Source organism: Cololabis saira, chromosome 19, assembly GCF_033807715.1.
Source record: "Cololabis saira isolate AMF1-May2022 chromosome 19, fColSai1.1, whole genome shotgun sequence".
Lineage (NCBI taxonomy): Eukaryota > Metazoa > Chordata > Actinopteri > Beloniformes > Belonidae > Cololabis > Cololabis saira.
This window is the reverse complement of record NC_084605.1, coordinates 13,594,074-13,618,621: the sequence shown is the minus strand read 5'-3', so window position 1 is coordinate 13,618,621 and position 24,548 is coordinate 13,594,074. Positions and strand designations below refer to the sequence as shown.

Below are 24,548 nucleotides of genomic sequence, written 5' to 3'. Positions count from 1 at the left end.
ATCTGGGCCCTACGTAGTATTTCCTCCCATGTTTGGATGTGTTTTGTACATCTAATATTATTGTTTATGCCTACTATAAAAAAAAAGGACAGTTTTTACCTGCCAAAAATTGATTGAAGGCCAAATACAGTTAATGAAAGGTTGTTTCTACCTAAATATGACTTGATCTCATTCTTGACCTTCATATATAAATACTAGAGCTCACAGGACAACTTGAAATTCTTTTAAAGGACCATTACAACACAAAATGGGTCTTTTCACCTGCCAAAAATTGATTGAAGGCCAAATACAGTTAATGAAAGATTGTTTCTGCCTAAATATGACTTGATCTCATTCTTGAGCTACATATATAAATACTAGATAAATACTATAAATACTAAATACTACTAACCCACACGCAGCAGTTGGTGCGCATCTCCGCCGTGACGTCACCCTCCCACGTGATTCCACGTCCCTCTCTTGTGCTGTCAGTGGTTTTTCTTGCTTTTGTGATTTTCAGTATGACGCCAGTCCGGATAAAGGCGCCTTTCAGTCGTGATTCACATTAAAATGAGTTGAACATTCTTAACTGGTCCAAAGGTTTTGAAACGGCCCACAGCCGTGTGATACGTGACAGACTTTCAAACATTCACGCAATCCCAGCGGCGCTGCCCGCGTGTGGCTGTTGCTGTGAACCTCCACGTCCACAAGAGGGCGACAAAACAACTTAATATAGGGTCACTGTTACATTGTTTTTTATTTTATTTATGATTTATGAGTCTGTATTTCATGGTCAATTTAAAAATACTGTGGAAAAATAGATAACTAAATGTAAATCTATATTTTCTTAATTTAGTTTTCTCAAAAATATTGAAGAAAACATCCTCAACATCTCCAACAAACTCAAGTTCTTGTTTTTTTAAATATTCACGTGATAAAAGAGTTTGATGCTTTTACTTGATTCAATGTAGAAAGTGTTTTTATAGTGCAAAGATATATGCTTAATATATACTTCTTAACACTGATTTTCAGTGGTGTCAGTTAAATATTAAAGATGTCTGAGATGTGATAGGCCTGCTAGTTATGTGTGCTGTGATGATGGTTATGATGGTCTTCAATGGGTTGTAGGAGCAGAAACAACTGGTTGTTGATTTGTCTCCTCTGTCAGGACCTGACTTGTTTTGGGATTTATCACAATAATCACATATCCACATTAACACAACAAAACACAGCTTATATTTTGTGTCAGTTGGTCATTTGAATTGGCATTTTGCACATTTTCTTTCTGCCTGTTTTTGTAAGACCTTATAAGCCAGGTTATGACAATTGAGGATTGTTCAGGAGGGTTTTTAAAAAAAAAAACAGGTTTGTCTAGAGGTTGACAGAAATAGAAAAGGGGAACTTTCGAGTCCCGAGAGTGAGAGCACTGCCACTCGCATGCTCCACTCAACCAATGGCATCTGCTGCTACATCACCAGATATAATCGCCATTACTGCACCCACCAAACTGCCAAAGCTGTCACAGAGATGCCACAAAAGCCAATCATTAACAGTTTTCTTTTATTCTTTAAATTCAAACATTTCATTACAATTCAGCCAGAAAAGTCAGCTCCAATAAAGGCCTGCTCCATAGGATCAATATATTAAAGTTCAGCAAAAATAAGACAATGCTATTTCCTTAATTTTATTCATATAAACTCTAAGGGGAAAACTATACACCAGGAGCTCTGAAACCTACAGTAATAATTTGTTACAGTGAACCTTTGAGACCCTGCATGAGTGTGTAATCATTATGCAATTACAGATCATTGCATCTCAACTTTCCCAGACATGAATTAAGCTTAGTCCAGGACTAAATGCTTTTTCCCAAATCTTCATCGTTTATTGTTTTTAATCCAGGACTACTTTAACCCATGTCCTGGGAAGTGGGTTCACGATTTACAGCATTTTGGATTAACATTTGGCTACAAGACTCATTTATACTTTGACAAATAGGTCACATCAGAAAAATAATAATAATTTAGTCTATATCTTTTCATCTTGGGGTTCAGCCATATTTCAAGTTTCATTCAGTTCAAAGTTTCGACACACCTACTCCTTCAAAATGAACAAATAGGTGTTTCTTAACTCGACTGCTACATTATGTTTAAAAATACATATTTTTGGCATACAGTTGAAACCACTTTCCCCAATCTGACCTAGCAATTTCACTGTAACAATTCAACAGGCAACTCTTACATCAAGCCTGCTACTTTTAAAGCACAGAGTGACACAATTGCATAGATTTTAAAAATAATCCAGCTTCTGGAATTCAAAGAGCATTACAATGGTGCATGAAAGTTCTCGTAATCATACAGCAAGACAGACTCAACAGATTTATGATTTTTTTCTTCTTCCCAGCAGGAAAACAATCTGTGTGGAGTGATTGTCAGCAAACAGCAGCTCATTGAACATCGAGCAAGAGATATAAAGTCAAGTCTGAAGACAGGTAATGCCCTTATTGTCCAGTAAAAATGAATAGAGGAAGCCTGTCAGATGAATAAAACTCAAGTCCCTAAGCATGAAAGGACCTTCTTTAGTGGTCAGCAGTTAGAAAGTAATAGCAAGACTACATGCTTTGGTTTTAAAATCCAGGTTAGTCTACAAAACCAAGGATATACTGCAAGTTACCGACGGTTCTTCCACTAATCACTGAAGCGGAGTCGGTTGAAGGCCTCTTTGATGTCCTCATTGGTCTCTGTGCCACCACCAGGGCCAATACGGAGAACTCTGCAGGAGGGGACATCCTGCTTCAGCTTGCGTTTGACTAGGACCACAGTGCCCTCAGTTCCCTCCTCCTCCGGACCAGTGAGCAGGATGTAGGCTGCATGGCGTCCACGCTCCATAAGTGTGGCTAAGATGAAAACACAAATGCAGTAAATCAAAATATCTAAACCGTTGTTTCCCCCATCCCTCTAATCATTAACTCAAGTGGGTTACAATCTGATCATCCTGATAGTTTCATTTAGTTTAAATAAATACAAGAGCAAACAGCACCTTTTAATGTGATAATGTTGTCCACGACATTGGCGGACTCGAGGAGAACTTGGGAATAGAGAGGATGCAGCATGTACGAGCGTTGGTTGCCAATCAATGATTCCTGAAAGAAAACACAAGTGCCGAGGAAACAGTTTAAATTTCTTGGTAACCAAATCTGACATCAGTTACAGGCATCTTTTTGTGAAATCAAATGAGTGAGGTGGTACTTACAGATGAGTTGTACTCTGAGGGCATCAAGCCCCAAAACATGAAGACTGAGAAAAAGTTGGTGGTGTGTACCGAGACGGGTCTTGGTGCGTTTGTCGTGGCCAAAAGATTAACTTCCCATAGCACGTCACCAGACTTCCCATCCAGGATTATTATCTACAGAAAAGAGACAGTGACACAGTAAGGGAATGATTCAAAATGATAATCATGAGAGAATTTGTACATAGAAATATAAGGGAAAAAGAAAAGACAAAACTACATATTTAAGAGTAAGGGTACATCACAAATTAATTTACCCTCTTTGTATAGTTCCCTACATCCTCTTCAATCACAACATCCAGGATCTCGTCTTTGTTAAAGTATCCACAGGAGGGCTCTCTGAAAGAATAACAAAGCGACATCCTTTTACAAATCAAATAGACAAAAACTAATTTAACAATTTAAACAGAAGATTATCCACAACTAACTTAACAGGCTTGATAAAAAAAAACCAAAACAAACAAAAGCAATATTAGAGCCCAGTCAGACACTTTCAAAATAAAGTACCACTAGTACCCGAGTAGGTACTAGTGTAAAAGCGCCATTAAAGAGTATCCCTTTCATCCAACAAAGTAACAAGTTGGTGGGACGGGGGCCTTGTGTGTGTTTTTTTTGTTTTATTTAAATCAGACAACCAATCCAGAGGCATACATTTAAAATGATGCATTTTAAACGCCTGAAACTAACCATGTTTGGAGAAAAAAAAAGGGGGGGGGAGAGAAAAATAGACATTTACCTGAGGATTGAGCTGGTATTGAATCTCCACCGTAGCGTTAAATATTTTCCATCTAGTAACGCGACCCCGTTCCCATTCAGAACCAGCAGGTCAGATAAATGATCTGTTTCTTTAGTCCTGAGCATCTTCACTGCCTCGGACCTAAAACGTATTTACACATATTTACAGTAAAACGTTTAAAAAAATGTCTGTATGCTCTTGCTGATGTCACAATATCAGCGAACTATTGATTTTTCTGAGGTGTTAATATCAGCAGCTTCTTACTCGTAGATGGGTACAATCCCAGTTGCAGCACTGGCGTTCTTCTCCAGTTGTTTGTCCTTCTTGAGGTTCGTATCAATCCCTTCTTTAGCCTTGGCAGCAATCCTCCACAGTGCAAGTCCATACACGCCAGTGTCTGTGAGGGAATCCACACTTACTACTTCCACCAAGTGTCTAACATCAACATAGACATGCAGTATGTGAAGGACAGAGCAAGTGATGGTTTTACTTTTCCTTTATCTAATAATACAAATGTTTTACTAATACTAATGTTTTTGGGCAACCAAAAACAATTCTGCTGGAACAAATTAATGTTTCTTGAAAGACAGGAAAGTAAAATCTAATGGTAAAAAGAGTCTTATTGTGGGAATTATTCTTTAAAACAGCACTTGATGAAAATTTGGTCTTTAAACACAATGTTACCAAACACACAAAAGATTGCTCTGTAAATGTATGGCAGCAAACAGCTTAATGAGCCTGATACTATTGCTTATACGCTGTAGTAGGGCTGGGCGATATATATCGAGATTTTAATATATATCGATATATTTTCAAACGCGATATGGTACGAGACAATATCGTTTATATCGATTTAAAAAAAATATATGATTTTGATATAGCTTATTTTGTGACAAATTGACTTGAATGTTTTATTTGAGATTTGCACAAATGTTTTGTTATTTGCACAACTGTCAACCTCAGTGGAAAAGTCTGCCTGTTACTGTCTACATTGTATTAATTGCACAGTGTATTTTAATTTAATTGTTATGCAGGAAAGGGATTTGTTTTATTTTATTCAAAAAGCATTTTATTCTATATATGCAGGCAGTTTATTTTTATTTCATTTGTTTTATACATTTTGATATTGTGCAGACCTCTGTTAATAAAGGAACCTGTGTGACATTTGGCACGACATTGTATTAAAACCTTTCTGTTTTTTTAAGGGTTTGCCTCAGAAATAAATGAAGCTAACAGAGATGCTATGCTATAATGCTTTGGGGGAAACCCCAATTATGGCACAGAAAAAATATCGATATATATCGAGTATCGCCATTCAGCTAGAAAATATCGAGATATGACTTTTGGGCCATATCGCCCAGCCCTATGCTGTAGTGGCCTCACCTCAAGTTTAAACCCTCCATCCCTGATTTAAAATTTAAAACAAATTAAATGCATCATGCCAGTTCCCCCAAGGGCTTCCAGATAACCAATAAAAGCTTTTTAACTTTGTTTCCTTTTATCTTGCAAAAGCATCTAAACTGCAACTGTGAGTCCTGACACAGCTAATTTGACTTCCCATTTCTATCACCTTGTTGTTAGTGTCATGAATGATGTCAAACCTTTTTGTAGAAGTATGTAGTAAGAACCCCCTTTAGTGCAATGCAGAAGATGACTGGATGTTCCCTTAAAATCAAGAACCACAGTGGAACCAATCTGTGCACCCGTCTTTCCTGAGAGAAATACCATCTGAGTCTGCAAGACAGGTGGGACTGAAAGTTGATGGATTGTACTTGGCTGCAATATTAAGTTAATATATTAGTAGTACCAGAAAGTAAATATGGAAAAACGTTTACCTGAGTGCTGTCAGATGCCACCAGGACCACATCCCTGACCGTGTCCTCATCAAGATCTGGAACACTAAGAACAGGCAACGTGCTCTGCAGACCAGTAGGCCGAGGCTGCTGCCAGATGACATGACCTGACAGCAAACAAATCACCAAAGGATACAGTTTGATTGCATTTATACACTGCAGCCTTCTTATTGATAGGAGTATTCATTTATGTATTCAAAACAATACTTTTTTTTTTTTTCAAACGGTTAAATTAAAACAATCCCACAGATAGTGTTTGAGAAATGCTAATATAGAAAACAGATACCGTATTTTCTGGACTATAAGCCGCACATGTATATAAGCCGCATCCGCTCTATTTGTAAAAAAACAATTAAAAAAAAGATATACAAGCCGCACCTGCTCTATTTAAAAAAAAAAGATATGCAAGCCGCAAATATGTTGTTAGATTAGACATTTACTACATGTACAGAAGGATTTAGAACTGTAAATGATGTACATATTTGTACCTAAATAGATCCTTTCCTAACAGTGTCTTTTAACACGGCAGCAACTTTGCTGATTAAAACTGGACAGAACCAAGAGAAAATAACCAGTATTTATTTATCTATCTATTTATCTGTTTGAAATCTGCTTCTACCTACTTCTATCTGCTAAAGAAGAAGTAGCGTATTCTTCTTTGCATTTATTTTGTCTTAGTTTTTATTCTAATTCCGGTTAGAGCGGTGGAAGAAAAATCCACAGAATAGCCGCACCTTTGTATAAGCCGCACGGTTGAAAACCTATGAAAAAAGTAGCGGCTTATAGTCCAGAAAATATGGTAGTTGCAATGAGTCACTAACCTCCATATTTGTTAATGGCTGTGAGGTTATCAGAATGAGACAGCAGACAGTGCCAGTCCCTTTCCTCCTTTTTATCCAGATCACACTGAGCCCAGTGAAAATTGGAATCCAGCGGCCTCTCCCACAGGGTCTGTCCATCCGTACCATCGACCGCTACCACAAACACGCATGGGGAAGGCAAACCTGGAGAAGATAACAGGCTTTATCTGAATTCCACTTGCACATCACATAGAACTGCCACATAGAAATAACAGTTCCATTATAGCCTATTTCATAATTAAAGATGAGCTGAAAGAAAGACTTTATACCTGCATCAGCGCACGATTTGTTCTGTGTGCCTTCTCTGTTTTTCAGGACAAACAGGACATCCATCACTTTGTCCTCGCTTGCATGTTCAATAGCTAGAAAGTCATAAGTTCCTGTGGTAGTGAGTGAGAAAATCAGTTAGCCTCACATTTAACATTCTTCCAAAAGCTGGGGAAAATAAGGGCAGTGGATAGTCACCTGCTTCAGAGAATGTCCTATTCCAAGTAACAAGATACTGTGGTCTGACAGGACAGGGGATGACGAAGGAGAAGGCAAACACTATTGTGAGGCAGAGGAACAGGGACAGGAAGAAGACTGCTGTTCTCCAGTGGGTCAGTCTGGAAAAACCCAGGACCTCCTTACAACTCTTCTTCTTCAGCTCTGTTGGTGATGGTGCTGTTGTGGTTTCTGCACCATCTTCTTCTCTCTTCAGAGGGTCACCCTCAGTAGGATGGTCTGTGGTTTCCATTGCTGCCTCAGTGCATTACCGACCCACAGATCTGCTTGAAAGAGAAGAGATTTGAGCAAAAATCACACCCTCAAACCGACCGGAATCTCAGCAACTATGGCTAACAGTTTTTCAACAATATCAGTCTCCCAGGGGCGTCAATTCAGTATGGCAAGGTATGGCAGCCGCCACACCTTGGCTTCAAGGGAAAATGTAAATGTTTGTTTTTTAAATACATTTATGGAATTACTCTGTGTCTATTTGTATTGATTATTCTATTACTTAATACATATAGAATAACTACAAATGCAAATCAGAACAACATGATCGATTTCACTAGTTATTATACACTGCAAAAACTCAAAGTCTTAACAAGAATATTTATCTTATTTCTAGTTAAAATGTCTAATTTTTAGTCAAAAAGAATCTCATTACATTTAAGACAACACTCAAAAACAACCATTTTCACCTGTTTCAAGTAGATTTTCACTTAAAATAAGTGGAAAAATCTGCCAGTGGAACAAAAATTTTTTTGCTTGTAATGAGAAGATAAATCTTGTCCCACTGGCAGATTTTTCTACATATTTCAAGTGAAAATGTACTTGAAACAGGTGAAAATATCAAATAACAAGTTATTTTTCTGGTGTAATGAGATTTTTTGACTAAAAATGAGACATTTTAACTAGAAATAAGATTTTCTTGACCACACAGATAAGCTACATAGCAGACTTCTGTGATGAGTATTTGCTGGACGTATTGATTGATACTCTAGTTAAGTTCTGTAACTCGTAACCTTGCCATAGCCTACCTTAGCTTCCACTGAATTGACGCCACTGCAGTCTCCTCATAGACACATATCACATCCATATAGTCGCAGTGTAAAATGGATAATCAATCTCGATGTGGGTAAATAATAACCAAACAAAACTCGCTAGCGTTCACTTATATAGTGAATGAAAAATACTGGAGGCAGCAGGGTCTGTCGATCCAGCCATTTCTGCCGCATCGACCTTTGTGGATGTGCAGCTATTCAGCCGTGCCAACGCCGACTCTGGAGCTTTCTCAGCGCGCACGCCCACATAAACATGTTTGTGGCTCTCAAGAAAAATCACACCCTGCCATCCATAGACATTTATACGTAGACGCCCCATCGAACGCTGAGCCGTACGTCAACGACGCGGCCATATTGAATGTGGCAAGACTGCGCTGTAAACTAATACAAGTAAATTGACTTATTTTCATAAAGCGCCTTTCTACAAAGAAATGTACGTGTTACGTCTCATTTATTCATTCACACACGCACTAATATACTTGGGAAACAGTTAGGCACCAAATATAATATATTTCATTTTCTCAGATGGCAAAAATAAGAACTTTATTAATCCCACATAGGAGTAATTCTCTCAATTTTCTCATCAACAAAGCATATTTTACATAAAAATATTTAAAATTTTTCAAGTAACAAAATAACATATTTGAACCATTTTTCAGATTTTTAAATTATTTTATTGTCTGAAAAAAATGGTTCAAATGTTATTTTATTGTCTTAAAAAATGGTTCAAATATGTTATTTGAAAAATTTTAAATTAGTTTTGTTGATGAGAAAATGTGTTTCTCTATTTTTCTTATTTTTGTGAGGGGGGATATATATTGTTTTTTAGCACTACCTTGTTCTCTATAGCTGATATAAATGCTCCTATGTGGGATCAATAAAGTTCTTATTTTTGCCATCTGAAAAAATTAAATATATTATATTTGGTGCCTAACTGTTTCCCAAGTATATTAGTGCGTGTGTGAATGAATACATGAGACGTAAAACGTAAATTTCTTTGTAGAAAGGCGCTTTATGAAAATAAGTACATTTACTTGTATTAGTTTAGAGCGCAGTTTTGCCACATCCAATATGGCGGCGTCGTTGACGTATCGATGCAGCGGGCAAGAACACTCGATGGGGAGACGTATATATGTCTATGCTGCCATCTACACCACGTTTCCATGGTTACTTCACCCAAGACACTTGCAATAAACCTCGTCTTCTGGACTCGGCACACAAATGCACTTTACTCCGGAAATATTTGTCATTTTTTTCTGTCAGATAGCTATCCATGTTGGCCAGATGTGAGAAACCTCCCACAACTGGTGTCACTTTTGCTAACTTGTTGACCGAAGGACACTCAAACCAAAAACACGACCACGAAGAGCATTGTCGCAACACACTCGCTATTTGAGCACAGAAAGGAAAAAAGCTGAAAAAGTGCGTGAAGGTTATGAAATGTTTTTCTTACTGTGACATTCCACAGGCGTTTCTTGTGGCTACTGACGGGAATGACGACGAGGAGGTAGCAGCAGCCCCGACAAACAAGCTTGAGCTAAACAAATCATGGACAAGCTCACAGCAGCTTGCTATTTAACCCTGAGTTATTCTGACAGGCAGTCCTACGCTTGAGATTTATTTACTCTGCTGTCAACCAAAAACCTACACAACGAGAGAAACTAGAAATCTAAAATAACTACCTGTCAACCACTTACAAACTACTCAGAATGCTGCACCGCGGTTGAATTGGTTTGATATTGGATATTGGATATTATGAATTCAACACCCATAAAACTTGTGATACATACCACTGATTTTGGTCAAACCACTTGTGATGTGTTCATGGTCATCTAGACTATATATCACAAAACAGTAATTATTAAAAAAAATCATATATATGGGCTGATTTAAGGAAGTTTAATGAATTCAACACCCATAAAACGTGTGATACATACCACTGATTTTGGTCAAACCACTTGTGATGTGTTCATGGTCATCTACTATATATCACAAGAGAGTAATTATTATAAAATCATATTATGGGCTGATTTAATGAGGTTTAATGAAAACAATCGGTGTTATGTATCACAAGTTTTATGGGTGTTGAATTCATTAAACCTCATTAAATCAGCCCATATATATGATTTTTTTATATGATTTTTTAATAATTACTGTTTCACGGGCAAAACGGGAGACTTGACAGGTATGCTATGAAAAGCTCGTACCTGTAAGACTAAATACAGGGTTAATCACACGCCGGATGACTAGAGCAATCTCTGTGCTGTGATTGGCTGGGTCAGTTGTGTCCGAACGCTGTGATTGGTTGATTTCAGACCACTGCTCTGAGCAGTGGATACTGGAAACGGAACGTCTACGTAAAACGTAAAACTGGTCTTAAACGGAAAATTGCATCGTTCCCATCCTCTATTTCTAAAGATAATGCAACTTTTGGTATGATCTTGAAAAACAAAAATGATGAACTCTGTTGCAATGTAATCCTCTGCTTGGCAAAATTTGTTATCCACAAGAATAGGGTACTAAAATCATCCCCCAAATTTTGTGTATTTATGAACGAATTTATTTAATGTAAATGTATTTGAAATCTCTAAAACTTATAACAACAATTAAGGCACGAAATGTATATGATCTCTTAAAGAATTTTCCCTACTGAATTGAATAAAATCAGTCTGAATTCCCCCTTATAAAAGCAGCTTTTTTCCTTACTAGTTTAATTACTTTACTAATTTAATTACTTATTTATATAAGTTCCTTTTATTTCATCATGTCTGTTTATTATTTATTTTATTCAGTCTGTTGCACTTTATGTTAAAGCATTTTAAAATATGTCACATTAGGGTCAGTTTTATGTTCCCCTGTTACTCTTTCTAGATTTCTAATGCTGTATTATTCGTCATGCTCAATTCACTCAGCTGTTGTAGTCTTTTCTATTAATAACGTCATGCTATACTACATTTGTTTAATTGTTGTTCATTATTACTGTTGTAATTGCACATGTACATTACTACCTGCCTTGGGAACACCTGGATGTGTTTTCACTAATTGTGACGGCTTTTGGTATTGAAACTAATAACTGTATGTTCTGTGATGGATGTGAAACTACTGATCATTTATTTTTTGATTGTATGTATTCTAAAACCCTTTGGCAGGATGTACATGACTGGCTTCACCCAAAGGTTTTTGACCTGCAGGACTTCTCACGTGAAGCTATTATTTTTGGACTTTCAATGGACAATAACACTGATGATCTCCTTATCAATAATATTATAATTCTAGGTAAATTCCACATCCACAAATCTAAGTATATGAAGGTGAAACCTCGTTTTTGTGTATTCCACAACGAATTCCTCAATTTTTTTAAAGCCCTTAAACTCATGACAAAAAGAAATACAATACAACTTTTGAACACAATTGAAGAATATAATTTATTGGATAAGCCCTAGCCCCTTAAGTTATTTTCCTTTTTTTATTTTATTTCTTTTCCTTCTGTTCTCTCTTTATGCACCTTTTCCCTGATACATGTTGAAAAAAAAATTTGATGCCTTGTTGTTTGTATATGAATATATTTTCAATAAAGAAAAAAAAAACTAATTGTGACGGCTGACTTTTCAATAAAGTTAAAAAAAAACTAAAAAAAAACGTCTACGTTCGCTGTGTCGTCATTTCCTCAACACTGAACGGAAACTGTCTCGAAATAAGAGAAAAAGCAGCGAGAGGTGATGGTTCGGATGAATACAATAATCGAATAAATCTGCAGACAAACAAGGGAATAGTTTTAGGTTGCGTGATTCGTAATACAGAGCTGTCGACGGGACACCGGAAACAATGTCTGCCCAGGCTCAGATGAGAGCTTTGCTCGACCAGCTGATGGGAACAGCGAGGGATGGTGAGTTAGCCGCAGCGTGCTAACAGAGCTAGCTGGCTAGCCAAGATGGCGGCCGTGCTGAGGCTGGCTGAGTGGTGGACGGAGCTGCATGAATGGATGTGCCGCGGAGCGCTGTAGACACGCGACTCTCTGACATTCAGGCTGCATTTCAGGGATTGATACTAGGGTTTTAATGTTTGCATCCACCCTGGCTGTTTTACAACGAATTTGTGGTCTTATTTCGCATTTAAACGTAATGTTCGCGTAATGTTTAATGTGAAGTGACGGAATCGCCAAGCTGTCAAGTTGCCCCCGGAAATAATCCTTTAATAAATAATGACGTAGTTCTTTTTATTTACACTTTTAAAAATTAAGTTGACAAAAAATTTAAATTCTACAGAAGTTGCCAGTAACCACTGGAGAACTAATGTCTAACTTTGTCATATCAATAAGATATTTAATATGGTTGCTGGTTAAGGCGTCATGTCTGAATCCAAGTTGATCATAGGTTAACGTGATTAGGGGTGGGTATTGGGAAGGACCTCACGATACGATACGCATCACGATACTTGAGCCACGATACGATACACATTGCGATATCCCGATTATTATATTCTACATAGTTCACCGAAAAATTTAAAAATGCATTACACATCTTAAAATCCAAGTTGTATATATGTACATCAGATGATAGTGATGGATCTTAAAATCCGAGTTGCACGTTCATCAGATTATAGTGACAATTCATGGGACAAACTGAGTCAAAACAATGTTTTATTATAACTATACAAGCTAAAGTTACAACATATTTGTATATGTTTTTCATATTATTTACATCATATGAAATTAACATTAAATTTAGTATGAGGTTGCTTTAATTATGTGGCAAATGATAATAAACACAAGAAAGATGGGTACTAAAACCAAGGACAGGCACAGTGATCAGTCAGTATAGATATAAATCCATAAATAAATAAACCTCTGTCCATTATTTTTCATTTTTTAAGGACAGGCAATTGTGTTATATAAAAAATAAATTATAAAATGAAATAAAACGTGAAATAAAACCTGAGCTCAGTGCAGGGCCCTCCCAGGGTTGGTAGAGAGTGGCAATGCCCAGGACTGTCACTTAGGTAGGAGCACTGGGTGATATAATGGGAAAAAAATCGGGGATAAAAAATAAAAAAAAATCGATATTCAAATTTTGAATATCGTTATTGAATCAGCTGGAAAAGTATTGCGATATATTGCCATATCGATATTTTTGCCCACCCCTAAACGTGATCAAAAAATACTTCATTTTGATCATGTAATTATTGTAACATTGACTTCTATCTTCAAAAATAAAGTTTTAGCAAATTACTTTCAGCCATATGGATACAAACATTAATTGGTAAAATGGTTGTCAGGTCTAAGTGACATGGGCAAAAAGTGGCAATTAAATGCTGTCCTGCATTTGATTTAAAAAGAAAATAAACGTTTGAGTTGAACAATAGTTTGAATGATACTGTAGCCATTTGAATCCTCTTTTAACAAATTATAATTGGGTCTGTACAATAAAAGTGAATTTGTGTTGTGCGTTTTTGAATGTGTGTGATGAGATTTATATCAAATTCTTCCCATACATTTGTTGCATACAAACTGAACAATTGTGGCCCCTTTATTTTATTCATTAAGGTTCAGTGTATCATTGCCAGCCTACATCAATCTGCAAAGGAGTTGCAGAAAAGCCTCATGTTCATCGAGCCGTGAGTCACACATAATTTTTAAAGCTGTTATGATTAATATCCAAACAATTTGTTTGCCTTCCGGAAGTTATTGTAGTTTTTTTTCCACTTCCTTTTTTTAACGATACAAGTAAAGAGGTTGGTCGTTTTTCAGTGCCACACAAACACATAGGAAGGTTATTCTTTAGTTCCACAAGAATAAAAAATTTTGAAGTAGTGTTGCACAGCTTGAGCTAAGACGTCTTGTCGCGTTGTATCCAGGCAAACAATTTTAATTTTATTACACGTAATGAAGTTCATTACATGTCTATATTCTTCAGAAAGCAATCTAGCAGTCCACACAGGAAGAAAAAACAAACAAAAAGCAACAACAACAACAAAAAAAACACTTTGCAAGCATCATTTTACAATCTGACTTGTGTATGACTCCCAACTTCTTACTGCAGGTATGGGCAAGAAAACTGTTCCCATTTATACTTTTCTACAGCGGGTTTAAAATTCTGCAGCTGGGGTCTTGAAGATGCAGAAGGGTACAGTATGTGGTGCAGATCGCAGTGTGTATGTTAATTTTTTTCCCCTTGGATTTCTTTTGCATTTCATTTTGAATTGCCTTTCATTGTTTCATAATTATCAAGGGCTTGGCTGGATCATTAATGAAAGCTCTACATCTTTTGTCCATATCTAGTTTCAGTTTAGTGAAAAGTCTTCAAAGATTTGATAGCTTTTTTTTTTTGACTTGTCAATGGAAGCCCCAGTCTTGTAGCTTTTAGCTATGTGTGGCACCCCTACTGGCGCAATCTAGTGATTCACACTGTAGGGTGAACACTGAGCCTTTGAACACATTAAACTGGGTGTAGGCTCTAGTAATTCCATGTTTTATTGATTCTTGGGTTGGGTAAGGTAAGCACAAGAAATAACAGCAAGTACCATATAAATGCATTGCTGGATTTACATGTATTTGATCATTAATTAAGAAATAAATGAGAAATAGCCCAGCGGAAGACCAGTTACTTATTTAGCATGACACTAATAACCAATTGTAATGTAAAAAAAAAAAACGTCCATCAGAATTATGAGAACATGGTTTTCACCCATTTAGCTTAAATTCTGTTGATCTCAATTTGGTAACAAATAATTGCCAAATACATGCACTGGATACCTCGCCCCTTCTCTCAAGTATGTGAGGTCTTTCTTACTGTTGGATTTTGGACTGTTTCAGGTGATGAGACGCGACAGAGGGTCAAGTTCACTGACGAGAGAGTCTGCAAAAGTCACCTCCTCAATTGCTGTCCACATGACATCTTGTCTGGAACGGTAAGTGAATCACTGAAAATAGGTCCACTGCTTGTTCTGAGGGCCTGAAATCTGTTTGAAGCCTTAACCGACAACTGATTTCACTCAAAGATATTGCTATTACAGTACTCACAATGAAGAAAGACTGAATATCCACTACAGTTTCAATGAAATTCTCACTCACACTCATCTTCTCCCGCTAGTTTCAATGAAATTGTGCAGTATAATTGATTAGCCATGTTTGCCTGTGTGTATGATAGCGTATGGACCTGGGGGAATGCACAAAGATCCATGACTTGGCACTTCGGGCCGACTATGAAATTGCGTCCAAGGAGAGAGATCTGTTTTTTGAACTTGATGTAAGTAATTTCTTTTAATAATTGTTGAGCTGATGTAGATTAGTAGGTTAACATAATAGAATACAATTTAACTACTTGCTTAGGTTGAAAATTATATGCTTTGTTAAAGGAATACACTTAGTAGGGTTTTTACCCAAATAAAATAAATATCTTTATAACTCTCTTTTGAACTCTTCTACTTTTCTGTTTAGTCTGATATCCCACTTTCTGTGCTGTTAACAAAATCTTTTTTCATCTAAAGGCGGTAGATCACCTGGAGTCCTTCATTGCCGACTGTGACCGAAGGACTGAACTGGCAAAGAAGCGCCTGGCTGAGACCCAAGAAGAGATCAGTGCTGAGGTGGCAGCAAAGGTAAATAACACGAGCACAAGATCATGTTTTTTGTTTGTTTTGTTTTTTTAATGCTGATACTGTCTGCCCCACTAAGTGTATTTATAGGCTGTTTCTGAAGTTTGTTGGTTGGGCTGTATTTCAGGCAGAGAAGGTCCATGAGCTGAATGAGGAAATTGGAAAGCTCCTGGCCAAGGCTGAGCAGCTCGGAGCTGAAGGCAACGTGGACGAGGCCCAGAAGATCCTGCAGGAAGTGGAAAAGGTCCGCACCAGAAAGAAGGATGCAGAGGTCAGTAAGGGGTAGTTGAAAGAAGATGTTTCAAGCCTTCTCAAAAATAGTGCTTTTATTCTGTTAATACATTAAAATGTTCTGTTTTTTTTCCCTCCATGATTACTCTTGATCCCTCCCTCAGGAAGAATACAGAAACTCCATGCCAGCTTCAAGCTTTCAGCAACAGAAGCTCCGGGTGTGTGAGGTTTGCTCTGCTTACCTGGGTCTTCATGATAACGACCGTCGTCTGGCTGATCATTTTGGTGGAAAACTTCACCTGGGCTTCATCCAGATCAGAGAGAAACTGGACCAACTAAAGGTACGCACCAGTTTGCAACACCATATAATACACCATTTAAGAAGTTGCATAATTATTTATTTATTTATTTTATTTTTAATCAGAGTTTTAAGTACTTTTTTTCCCTCCTTCAAAAATCAGAAAACTGTGGTCGACAAGCAAGAGAAGAGGAACCAGGAACGTTTGAAGAGACGAGAAGAAAGGGAGAAAGAGGAAAAGATGAAGAAAAGGTGAACACCAGAGTTTAAAAATCTTGGCATCATTTATAGAACTCCAGTTTTTTGTGAAATAATGGTTTACCTTTCAATCTTATCTCTGTCTTTTGTTACTTTTTATAGGACCAGATCACGAAGCCGGGAAAAAAAAAGGTAGGTTTGCATACATATCCACTTGATTTAAAGTAAATTCATCATTACTTTAATAAGTGTTGGGGACGACGACAACAACAACAACAACAAAACTTACAAGATTAAAGTTAAACGTGTTTTCAGGTCCCATTCACGTGAGCGCAAACGGAGACGCTCCCGCTCTTCATCACGAGACAAGCGACGTTCTCGTTCAAGGTCCAGGGAGAGGAGGAGGCGACATCGCAGCAGATCCCGCTCACGCAGCCGAGGACATCGTCACAGCCATAGCCATGAGCAGAGCTCAAGACACAAGTAAATACAGATGTCGCTTATAATTCACAGCTCTAATCCTCAGCTCTAACAGAATTATCAAGAATCAACTAAAAATATATTCTCAGAGATGATCTCAAACCTCTAAAAACATCCAATGTTTTGGAAGGCCTCTCTGGTGTAAAGGGCTGAACTTATCTGTGCCTCCCCGAGTTTGTAACGTTGTTTTGTCTCGCAGGTCGTCCAGGGATCGAGAGCGCTCTTCCAGAGACCGGTCACGGGATCGAGACAGGAGGGACGGTATGAATGGCAGGTCGGACTCACGCCGAGCAGATGACAGGGACACGGGTGATTTCTGAAGACCAAGCACCATCTACCATCACACACATCCCCCTACCCCCCTCCATTCTCTCACCTGTTTGTCCAATTATTATAACCTAGTACTACACAGTCTGACTTGACCACCCATCCCCCTGTTCTCTAGCCTCCCTCCTTTCTTTGCTTCATTAATGCAGCTGACCCACAAAACAGAACTATACTATGGAGTCACGTTTCTAGCCTCCAAATACATGAGTTTGCTTCTGGATTTGGGAGGTTGGCTATTGATCAGTAGTACGGTGTATCAAAATACCCAGATATGTCTATTTTTTCCTCTTTTTTTGTGACACTATCCAATCAATCCTACTGTCTTGTTATAAAATACCTTTTTTTTTTTTTTTTTTTTAAAGTGAAATAGAGTAAAGCATTTACAGCCTGGACTGGAGCATAAAATATATCTGACCCATATTCTTTATGAACCAACTGTCTTTTGAGAAAGATCTGTAAATATGTTTTGGCCCTACAGATTGTAACAGCCTAAAAAGCTTCATCCTATCGGGTAGTTGTTTTATTTTTTTTATTTGATTTTATTTTTTCTATCTTTCCCTCTAAAGCTTTTCTTTTCACTATGTTAAGGTAATACGCATATCTCCAATGTCTGCCCACATAAATAATTTAAATCCTTAAATTCTCAAAACTCCAATTAAATTTTTGAATTGAAACCATGAAGGTTTTAAATTCTCTCTATTGCAATTCCACTTTTAACAAATCAAGTTTCATTTGATGCTTCTTGTAGTTAAAGTTGTGAGTTTGGCCAGTTTCAAGTCAACGTTTGTTTGGAGTTGTATTGGTGGCAAGTTTATTGTTTATAAGTTGTTTCATTCTTGATTTTCATTTTATTTAACATAATGGTATCTTCAAAGTTAGTGGTGGCATGTGAAGCAGTAGGCTCAGCAATAACTGATTGGAAATGATGTGCTAAAATTGCACATGTGCACGACTAAGGTTGTGCATTGAAATTTTGGCCCACTATGGACGGATTAATTGTAACTAGAAATTGAATTCAATGCAAACAGATTTAAATGGATGCACTGCTTAACCTTATGTGTGGAGTCGTATGTTTATGTTCTGCTGGACATCTTTCTTTAAATTCTCAATTAAAAAAAAAAAAGATTTTGTCTCCTTGACTTTTTTTTTTCTCTTTTCAAGTAAATGCTACTCATGGTTGATTTATAAGTATGCAACAAATATTAGGTTTCATTTAAGTTAGTCTTTAATTAGTCTGTGGTGATGACAAGAAAAACATTACAATGAACGTAATTACAAAATGGGAAATTGAATGTTAATTTTGTATCGTAAGCTTACGTTTATCTGCTGCATACAATGTATGATATAGTGTCAATAACAGTTTTTGACAAGCTTTACAAGGGTATAATAATAGTCAGGACACTATCACATGTTCTTATGATAAATAAAATTAATAAATGAACAGTTTGCTCTTCAGTGGCAGCATGAACCTGGAGAACACAATCCTTCATTTGACACACTTCCTACTGGAGACGCTGCATCTCACAAAGTGCTGCTCTCCAGCTTCAGATCCACTTTCATTTTCTGTTTCTCCATGACCGCCTCCAACTCTGTTGCCCTTCTGGCATCCTGTAAGAAGAAGGCAGATTTAGAAAAAAAACAAAGTAGGACCTTTTTGCTTTTACAAGCGTTTGGAGATTATGAGCAGGGGTGCACACAAGCCGGGACTCGAGGGCCAGTCTACTGCACATTTCATTCTTGATTTTCATTTTATTTAACATAATGGTATCTTCAAAGTTAGTGGTGGCATGTGAAGCAGTAGGCTCAGCAATAACTGATTGGAAATGATGTGCTAAAATTGCACATGTGCACGACTAAGGTTGTGCATTGAAATTTTGGCCCACTATGGACGGATTAATTGTAACTAGAAATTGAATTCAATGCAAACAGATTTAAATGGATGCACTGCTTAACCTTATGTGTGGAGTCGTATGTTTATGTTCTGCTGGACATCTTTCTTTAAATTCTCAATTAAAAAAAAAAAAGATTTTGTCTCCTTGACTTTTTTTTTTCTCTTTTCAAGTAAATGCTACTCATGGTTGATTTATAAGTATGCAACAAATATTAGGTTTCATTTAAGTTAGTCTTTAATTAGTCTGTGGTGATGACAAGAAAAACATTACAATGAACGTAATTACAAAATGGGAAATTGAATGTTAATTTTGTATCGTAAGCTTACGTTTATCTGCTGCATACAATGTATGATATAGTGTCAATAACAGTTTTTGACAAGCTTTACAAGGGTATAATAATAGTCAGGACACTATCACATGTTCTTATGATAAATAAAATTAATAAATGAACAGTTTGCTCTTCAGTGGCAGCATGAACCTGGAGAACACAATCCTTCATTTGACACACTTCCTACTGGAGACGCTGCATCTCACAAAGTGCTGCTCTCCAGCTTCAGATCCACTTTCATTTTCTGTTTCTCCATGACCGCCTCCAACTCTGTTGCCCTTCTGGCATCCTGTAAGAAGAAGGCAGATTTAGAAAAAAAACAAAGTAGGACCTTTTTGCTTTTACAAGCGTTTGGAGATTATGAGCAGGGGTGCACACAAGCCGGGACTCGAGGGCCAGTCTACTGCACATTTTAGATGTTTCCCTGCCTCAACACAACCCTGATAGACAAGGCTGTGTCACCAACAGAGTTGGGTAAACCTTGATGAAATGTTGATGACGACCAGTGATTAGAATCAGGTGTGTTGAAGACAGGGAAACATCTAACATGCAGTACACTAGCCCTCGAGTCCCGGCTTGTGTGCACCCCTGATTATGAGATTAAATTAAACAGATAAATACATCCTAATGTCATCTTGGGGGCAGAGAGCACATAGTGTTTGTCAGTAGTCACTGAATAAACAAAGGACATTTCACTTAAATTTCAAGAGCAGTGAAGTGAGTAAAGTGAGTCCAGTTTTTCTGCAGAATTAATGATTGATTCATGTGTGCAAATATTACAGTCAAACCAAACTTTTGAGGATTGAACCATACAGCATTTACTGTGCCCAAACATAGGAATAAGATTTAAGGTTCTGCGAATGCCATTTAAGAAGTTTTGCAATGGTTTGCTTGATGAAATTATAATTTTGTTTTAGTACTGTAAAAGACTTGAATTTACCTCTAGCAGTGCTTTCTGCACAGTGAGCTGGCTGTACACTCTGGCGCCCTCATCTGGAATCACAGCTCGTAGCTCTTCCTTGTTGAGGGAGAAGAGTTGCGCGCCTGTCAGCACACCCAAACATGTAACCGTCCTGGAGGTCACAAAAAGGACAGGAAAAATGTTTCTATGCTCTTAATGAGTAAGCAAGCCTTGAGGCAGACCAACCTCATCCGGGATATGAACCGGTCTGGTCTGGTATTGTGAGGAGGCTGTGTCGGCACTCACGGTTCACTGAAGCTCTTCCCTCTGAGCCACTCGGCCACCTCCTCGGGGGGAGAGTGGTAGTCCAGGGGGACTGAGGTCTCGGAGGAACGAGGGATGATGAGAGGTTTGTTCAGATTGGCCTTTCCATTGGTCAGCTTCTGGAGCAGCTCATCGTTCACCAGCATCACTATAAAAGTTGAAGAATATGCAAATGATTTTGACATTTAAGGCTTTCAGACTTTCAAGCCAAGGTGATGGTGTTATTTAAACTAAAAGCCAAATTAAATGCTGCATTATTGGACAGGCTTGGCAGTAGGGATGGGTGATATTTTTTACCGTTCACAATAAACCGTCAATAAAATTCCCCACGGTAAGAATTTGCCATCTCACGGTAAAAACGATAAATTGAGGAAATGAGAAAGAAAGAAAGAAAGAAAGAAACGACTATCGTTATTGGGATAAATGCCAAAAAGAAAGAAAGAAAGAAAGAAAGAAAACGACTATCGTTATTGGGATAAATGCCAGAAAGAAAGAAAGAAAGAAAGAAAGAAAGAAAGAAAGAAAGAAACGACTATCGTTATTGGGATAAATGCCAAAAAGAAAGAAGGAAAGAAAGAAAGAAAGAAAGAAAGAAAGAAAGAAAGAAAGAAAGAAAGAAAGAAAGAAAGAAAGAAAGAAACGACTATCGTTATTTGGATAAATGCCAGAAAGAAAGAAAGAAAGAAAGAAAGAAAGAAAGAAACGACTATCGTTATTGGGATAAATGCCAGAAAGAAAGAAAGAAAGAAAGAAAGAAAGAAAGAAAGAAAGAAAGAAAGAAAGAAAGAAAGAAAGAAAGAAAGAAAGAAAGAAAGAAAGAAAGAAAGAAAGAAAGAAAGAAAGAAAGAAAGATTCCCGTTGATGACACTTGTTGTATTGGTATTTTTTTTATCGTTATTGGGATAAATGTCAGAAATTATCGTGATAAATTTTTTTGTCCATACCGCCCATCCCTACTTGGCAGGTAATGTACAGCTTTGTCTAAATGTATATCCAAGTGAGACATTTTATTGTAAAATGTAAAATAAAGTGGCTGACATTTTTGGGAATCTGAAAAATGCCAGCTTGAAGTCAAAGATGCCATGACAAACTGGAATTGGAAGCTTTCCTAACAGAATAAATAAAGGAAGTAAAGTAAAGAGTACCCTGTGAAACCACTGGAACACACCTTTATCTGAATCCTCTGCCGTGGGAACAACCTGGCCGTATGAAAGCAGGCTACGAGGCCGCTGGGGGGAGTGAGAGGGGGCGACGGGCAGAGCAGGAGGGCTGGGTGGGACGGGAAGAAATGCCTTGGGAGCGGGAGGTGGACCTGGAGCCTGCAGGAATCAGAGGTGAATAGAAATGAATGATGCACTCTGCTGTGGAATAAACATATGAGAAGTGAACTGTTCTTGAGTGATCCATTTGTGTTTTTGTGTCTTACACTGGGGGGTTTGGGGGTGACGGGGCTTTCTACGTGAGCAACGGGCTCCAGGATGTTGAAGGGCACAAAGCCGATCTGGTTGAAGCGATTACGACACTTCCACCAGCGTTTGGACGATTCAATTACCTGTTGGACAGAGGAGTTGCCGTCAAGGTGTATCAACGATGACAAATCTCCACATTGGGTGGGCTCCTGGTTGCCTCGCCCACGTGTTTTACTGTGAGTACTCAGATCAATGAACTGATTACCTCTAGAGTCTCGCCCTGCTGGACTGAAAGCTCCGTGCTATTCCTGGCTATGAAGTCATAACTGCAGCTGTAGAGTCTCTCTGCTGGAGGAGGCAGCGCGTCCCTTAGATAAGAAGAAAGAGATAACGCAATGTTCTTCATGCAGTTATGACAAATGAGCACATTTAAGTGACTGGGTTATTAAAGATGACTTACGCTTCATCACCGATGTGGGTGTCTGGAGGACCGAGGGGTGGAGGTGGCTGTCGCTGTGTGGGTTCAAAGAAGATGTTAATCTCGGAACATTAAAAATACACGAATGTTTGCAGGTGTCAGTATATACTGGTCTGGCAGTTTGTTCTGAAAGGGTGTAACTTGTCAAAAGAAAGACTTAAGAATCCAAGGAGATAATAAACCTTGAGTTCTGAGCACCACAGAGAAAATGGCTGAATGCAGCCATTTAGAAAGAACCATTGATAAAATCATGCCACTTCATGCCTCAGATATGGCTGTATTAGTCATATATTTATTGATTCAATTCCCCTTATCCTGCCAAGGAATGTGATCTTTCCAGCATGATTTCTGTCCAAAGTGTTTTAAAGCTCTGGACTAACTGTCCCAGTTGATCAGTCCACCTGCAAGATTGTGAAGCTACATTTGATTTACATCAGAGGTGGGAAATTCAAATTCAACGCGTCTTTTTCAATATTGCTGGTGGGGAAAATAACGTCAGAAGAAAGAAATGGGTTAATCGGAGGCACTTAGCACAAGTAAATTGTTATTTTGTAATACATACATACATACATGGAACATGTTCCTTCACTCTTTGGAATAAAACACAAATTGTAATTTTGAACAGACTGCATTTTGTTTGCTCAACGTGGTTGCAGAGAAGCTTTGTCAATTAAAATCCAGCAGAACTTGGATTTTTCATGCAGCTTAGTTTGTTACAAACACCAGACATGTACTTGTCATGCTGGATGTAGGTAAAACATTCGGTTAGAGAGATGGACTCTGGAATTTAGGATATTGAGGAGACCGGTTCAATTATGATTATAATTACTGATATTGCTTATTGGTTGTTTGTGTTGTATTTATTTATTTTTTTGTTATTTTGTTTTTTCCTTTCTTTTCTTTTCTTCTTTTTCTTTTCTTTTAATTTTATTTAATTTTTATAGTTTATATATGATATTGTGAGGAAGGGACAGGACTAAATAAGCGTTCTGCTTCCTCCTGTTCCCTCTCGAACACATTGTTTTGCTGTGTGTTTTATTTTTGAATGAGACTGTTAAATTGTTTTGCTTTTATTTTTATTTTTTTTATTCTGATGCTTTTAATTTGATTGGGTTTTGTTGTGTTCGAGACAAAGCCAATAAATAAATAAAATAAATAAATAGGTTTCCACCAGTAGACCTGTAAGCCATGTTCCTTGAGTGGGTTGTAAACACAGACACAAAATAGTCACTTCAGAAACTAAAAACAGTTTCATGGAAAAATCCACCTGAGACTGTACGTGACAGAACATTGAGATCTAAGGGAGAGAACATCTGTGTTTGGTGCGCTTGCTACTCATGAATTATTGCATGTGTCACAGTGTTTAACCTTTATATTGTTCTTTTACACACTTACATTTTGAGCATTTATAAATACTATGACAGACAGCGGAACTAGTTCTAGGGCCCATCCAGCGAAGGTATTCCATACCTCTTGTTTTACTTGGAGGGCTTCATGTTTGTGTTGTGACTCGACAGGATCCTCCCAAACCTGCCCGTCAGCCCTCAGGGTTTCTGGTTTCCAGCCATTGTTGAACACAGGGGTGTATGGAGCGACAGGTCCTCTGAGCTGAGAGCTGAAAGTTAAAAAAGGATGAAAAAAAAGTAACTCTTTCTGTTCTTGGTGCAGCGGCAGTTCAACCAAAACTATAATTATTTGACAAAGCTCAATCCGGTTTGCTTATATTTTCTTTTTGACCCCTGTATTAACTTTAGCACTGAACCAAATAAATACATAAAAAAAAACAATTTTCATAATTGCAATGAAAATCCCTGTTAGTTTTTAAAATA

The 24,548-nt window shown here is 37.7% G+C and overlaps 3 protein-coding genes across 15 annotated transcripts in view; 1 reads left to right on the top strand and 2 right to left on the bottom strand.

Moving 5' to 3' along the window:
* Positions 1-1,522: 1,522 nt before the first annotated feature.
* On the bottom strand, positions 1,523-9,809 carry fam234a (family with sequence similarity 234 member A). Of its 5 annotated transcripts, none has more exons than XM_061708362.1 (12): positions 9,714-9,809; positions 7,179-7,480; positions 6,983-7,093; positions 6,675-6,857; positions 5,836-5,960; positions 5,602-5,734; positions 4,265-4,397; positions 4,001-4,141; positions 3,522-3,603; positions 3,229-3,381; positions 3,016-3,118; positions 1,523-2,872 (listed from the first exon to the last, which is right to left on the bottom strand). In XM_061708362.1, exons 2-12 carry the CDS (start codon positions 7,447-7,449, stop codon positions 2,664-2,666), a joined length of 1,644 nt encoding a protein of 547 aa, XP_061564346.1. In that variant the 5' UTR covers positions 7,450-7,480; positions 9,714-9,809; the 3' UTR covers positions 1,523-2,663. The 5 variants fall into 5 exon arrangements, with proteins under 5 accessions (XP_061564346.1, XP_061564345.1, XP_061564348.1 ...); XM_061708361.1 differs by having other exon boundaries at positions 7,179-7,483; positions 9,714-9,804; XM_061708364.1 differs by lacking the exon at positions 9,714-9,809 and adding an exon at positions 8,439-8,458.
* A 2,129-nt stretch (positions 9,810-11,938) lies between these two features.
* On the top strand, positions 11,939-19,413 carry luc7l (LUC7-like (S. cerevisiae)). 4 transcript variants are annotated; one of them, XM_061708200.1, is made up of 11 exons: positions 11,939-12,146; positions 13,803-13,873; positions 14,340-15,166; positions 15,406-15,504; positions 15,746-15,856; positions 15,981-16,124; positions 16,249-16,425; positions 16,546-16,634; positions 16,743-16,772; positions 16,896-17,063; positions 17,260-19,413. In XM_061708200.1, exons 3-11 carry the CDS (start codon positions 14,999-15,001, stop codon positions 17,378-17,380), a joined length of 1,107 nt encoding a protein of 368 aa, XP_061564184.1. In that variant the 5' UTR covers positions 11,939-12,146; positions 13,803-13,873; positions 14,340-14,998; the 3' UTR covers positions 17,381-19,413. The 4 variants fall into 4 exon arrangements, with proteins under 4 accessions (XP_061564184.1, XP_061564183.1, XP_061564186.1 ...); XM_061708199.1 differs by having other exon boundaries at positions 14,299-15,166; XM_061708202.1 differs by lacking the exon at positions 13,803-13,873 and having other exon boundaries at positions 15,072-15,166.
* LOC133419170 (epidermal growth factor receptor kinase substrate 8-like protein 1) overlaps positions 17,719-24,548 on the bottom strand; it is a 12,880-nt gene continuing 6,050 nt past the window's right edge. For 4 of the 6 annotated variants that reach the window (XM_061708187.1, XM_061708188.1, XM_061708190.1 and 1 more), the window contains 9 exons: positions 24,190-24,334; positions 22,702-22,754; positions 22,507-22,609; positions 22,259-22,384; positions 22,001-22,151; positions 20,815-20,980; positions 20,548-20,680; positions 19,814-19,896; positions 17,719-18,995 (listed from right to left, as the gene is read on the bottom strand). In XM_061708187.1, coding sequence (XP_061564171.1) covers positions 18,944-18,995; positions 19,814-19,896; positions 20,548-20,680; positions 20,815-20,980; positions 22,001-22,151; positions 22,259-22,384; positions 22,507-22,609; positions 22,702-22,754; positions 24,190-24,334 — 1,012 coding nt within the window. In that variant the 3' untranslated portion in view covers positions 17,719-18,943. The other 2 variants (XM_061708193.1, XM_061708192.1) reach the window with 2 other exon arrangements.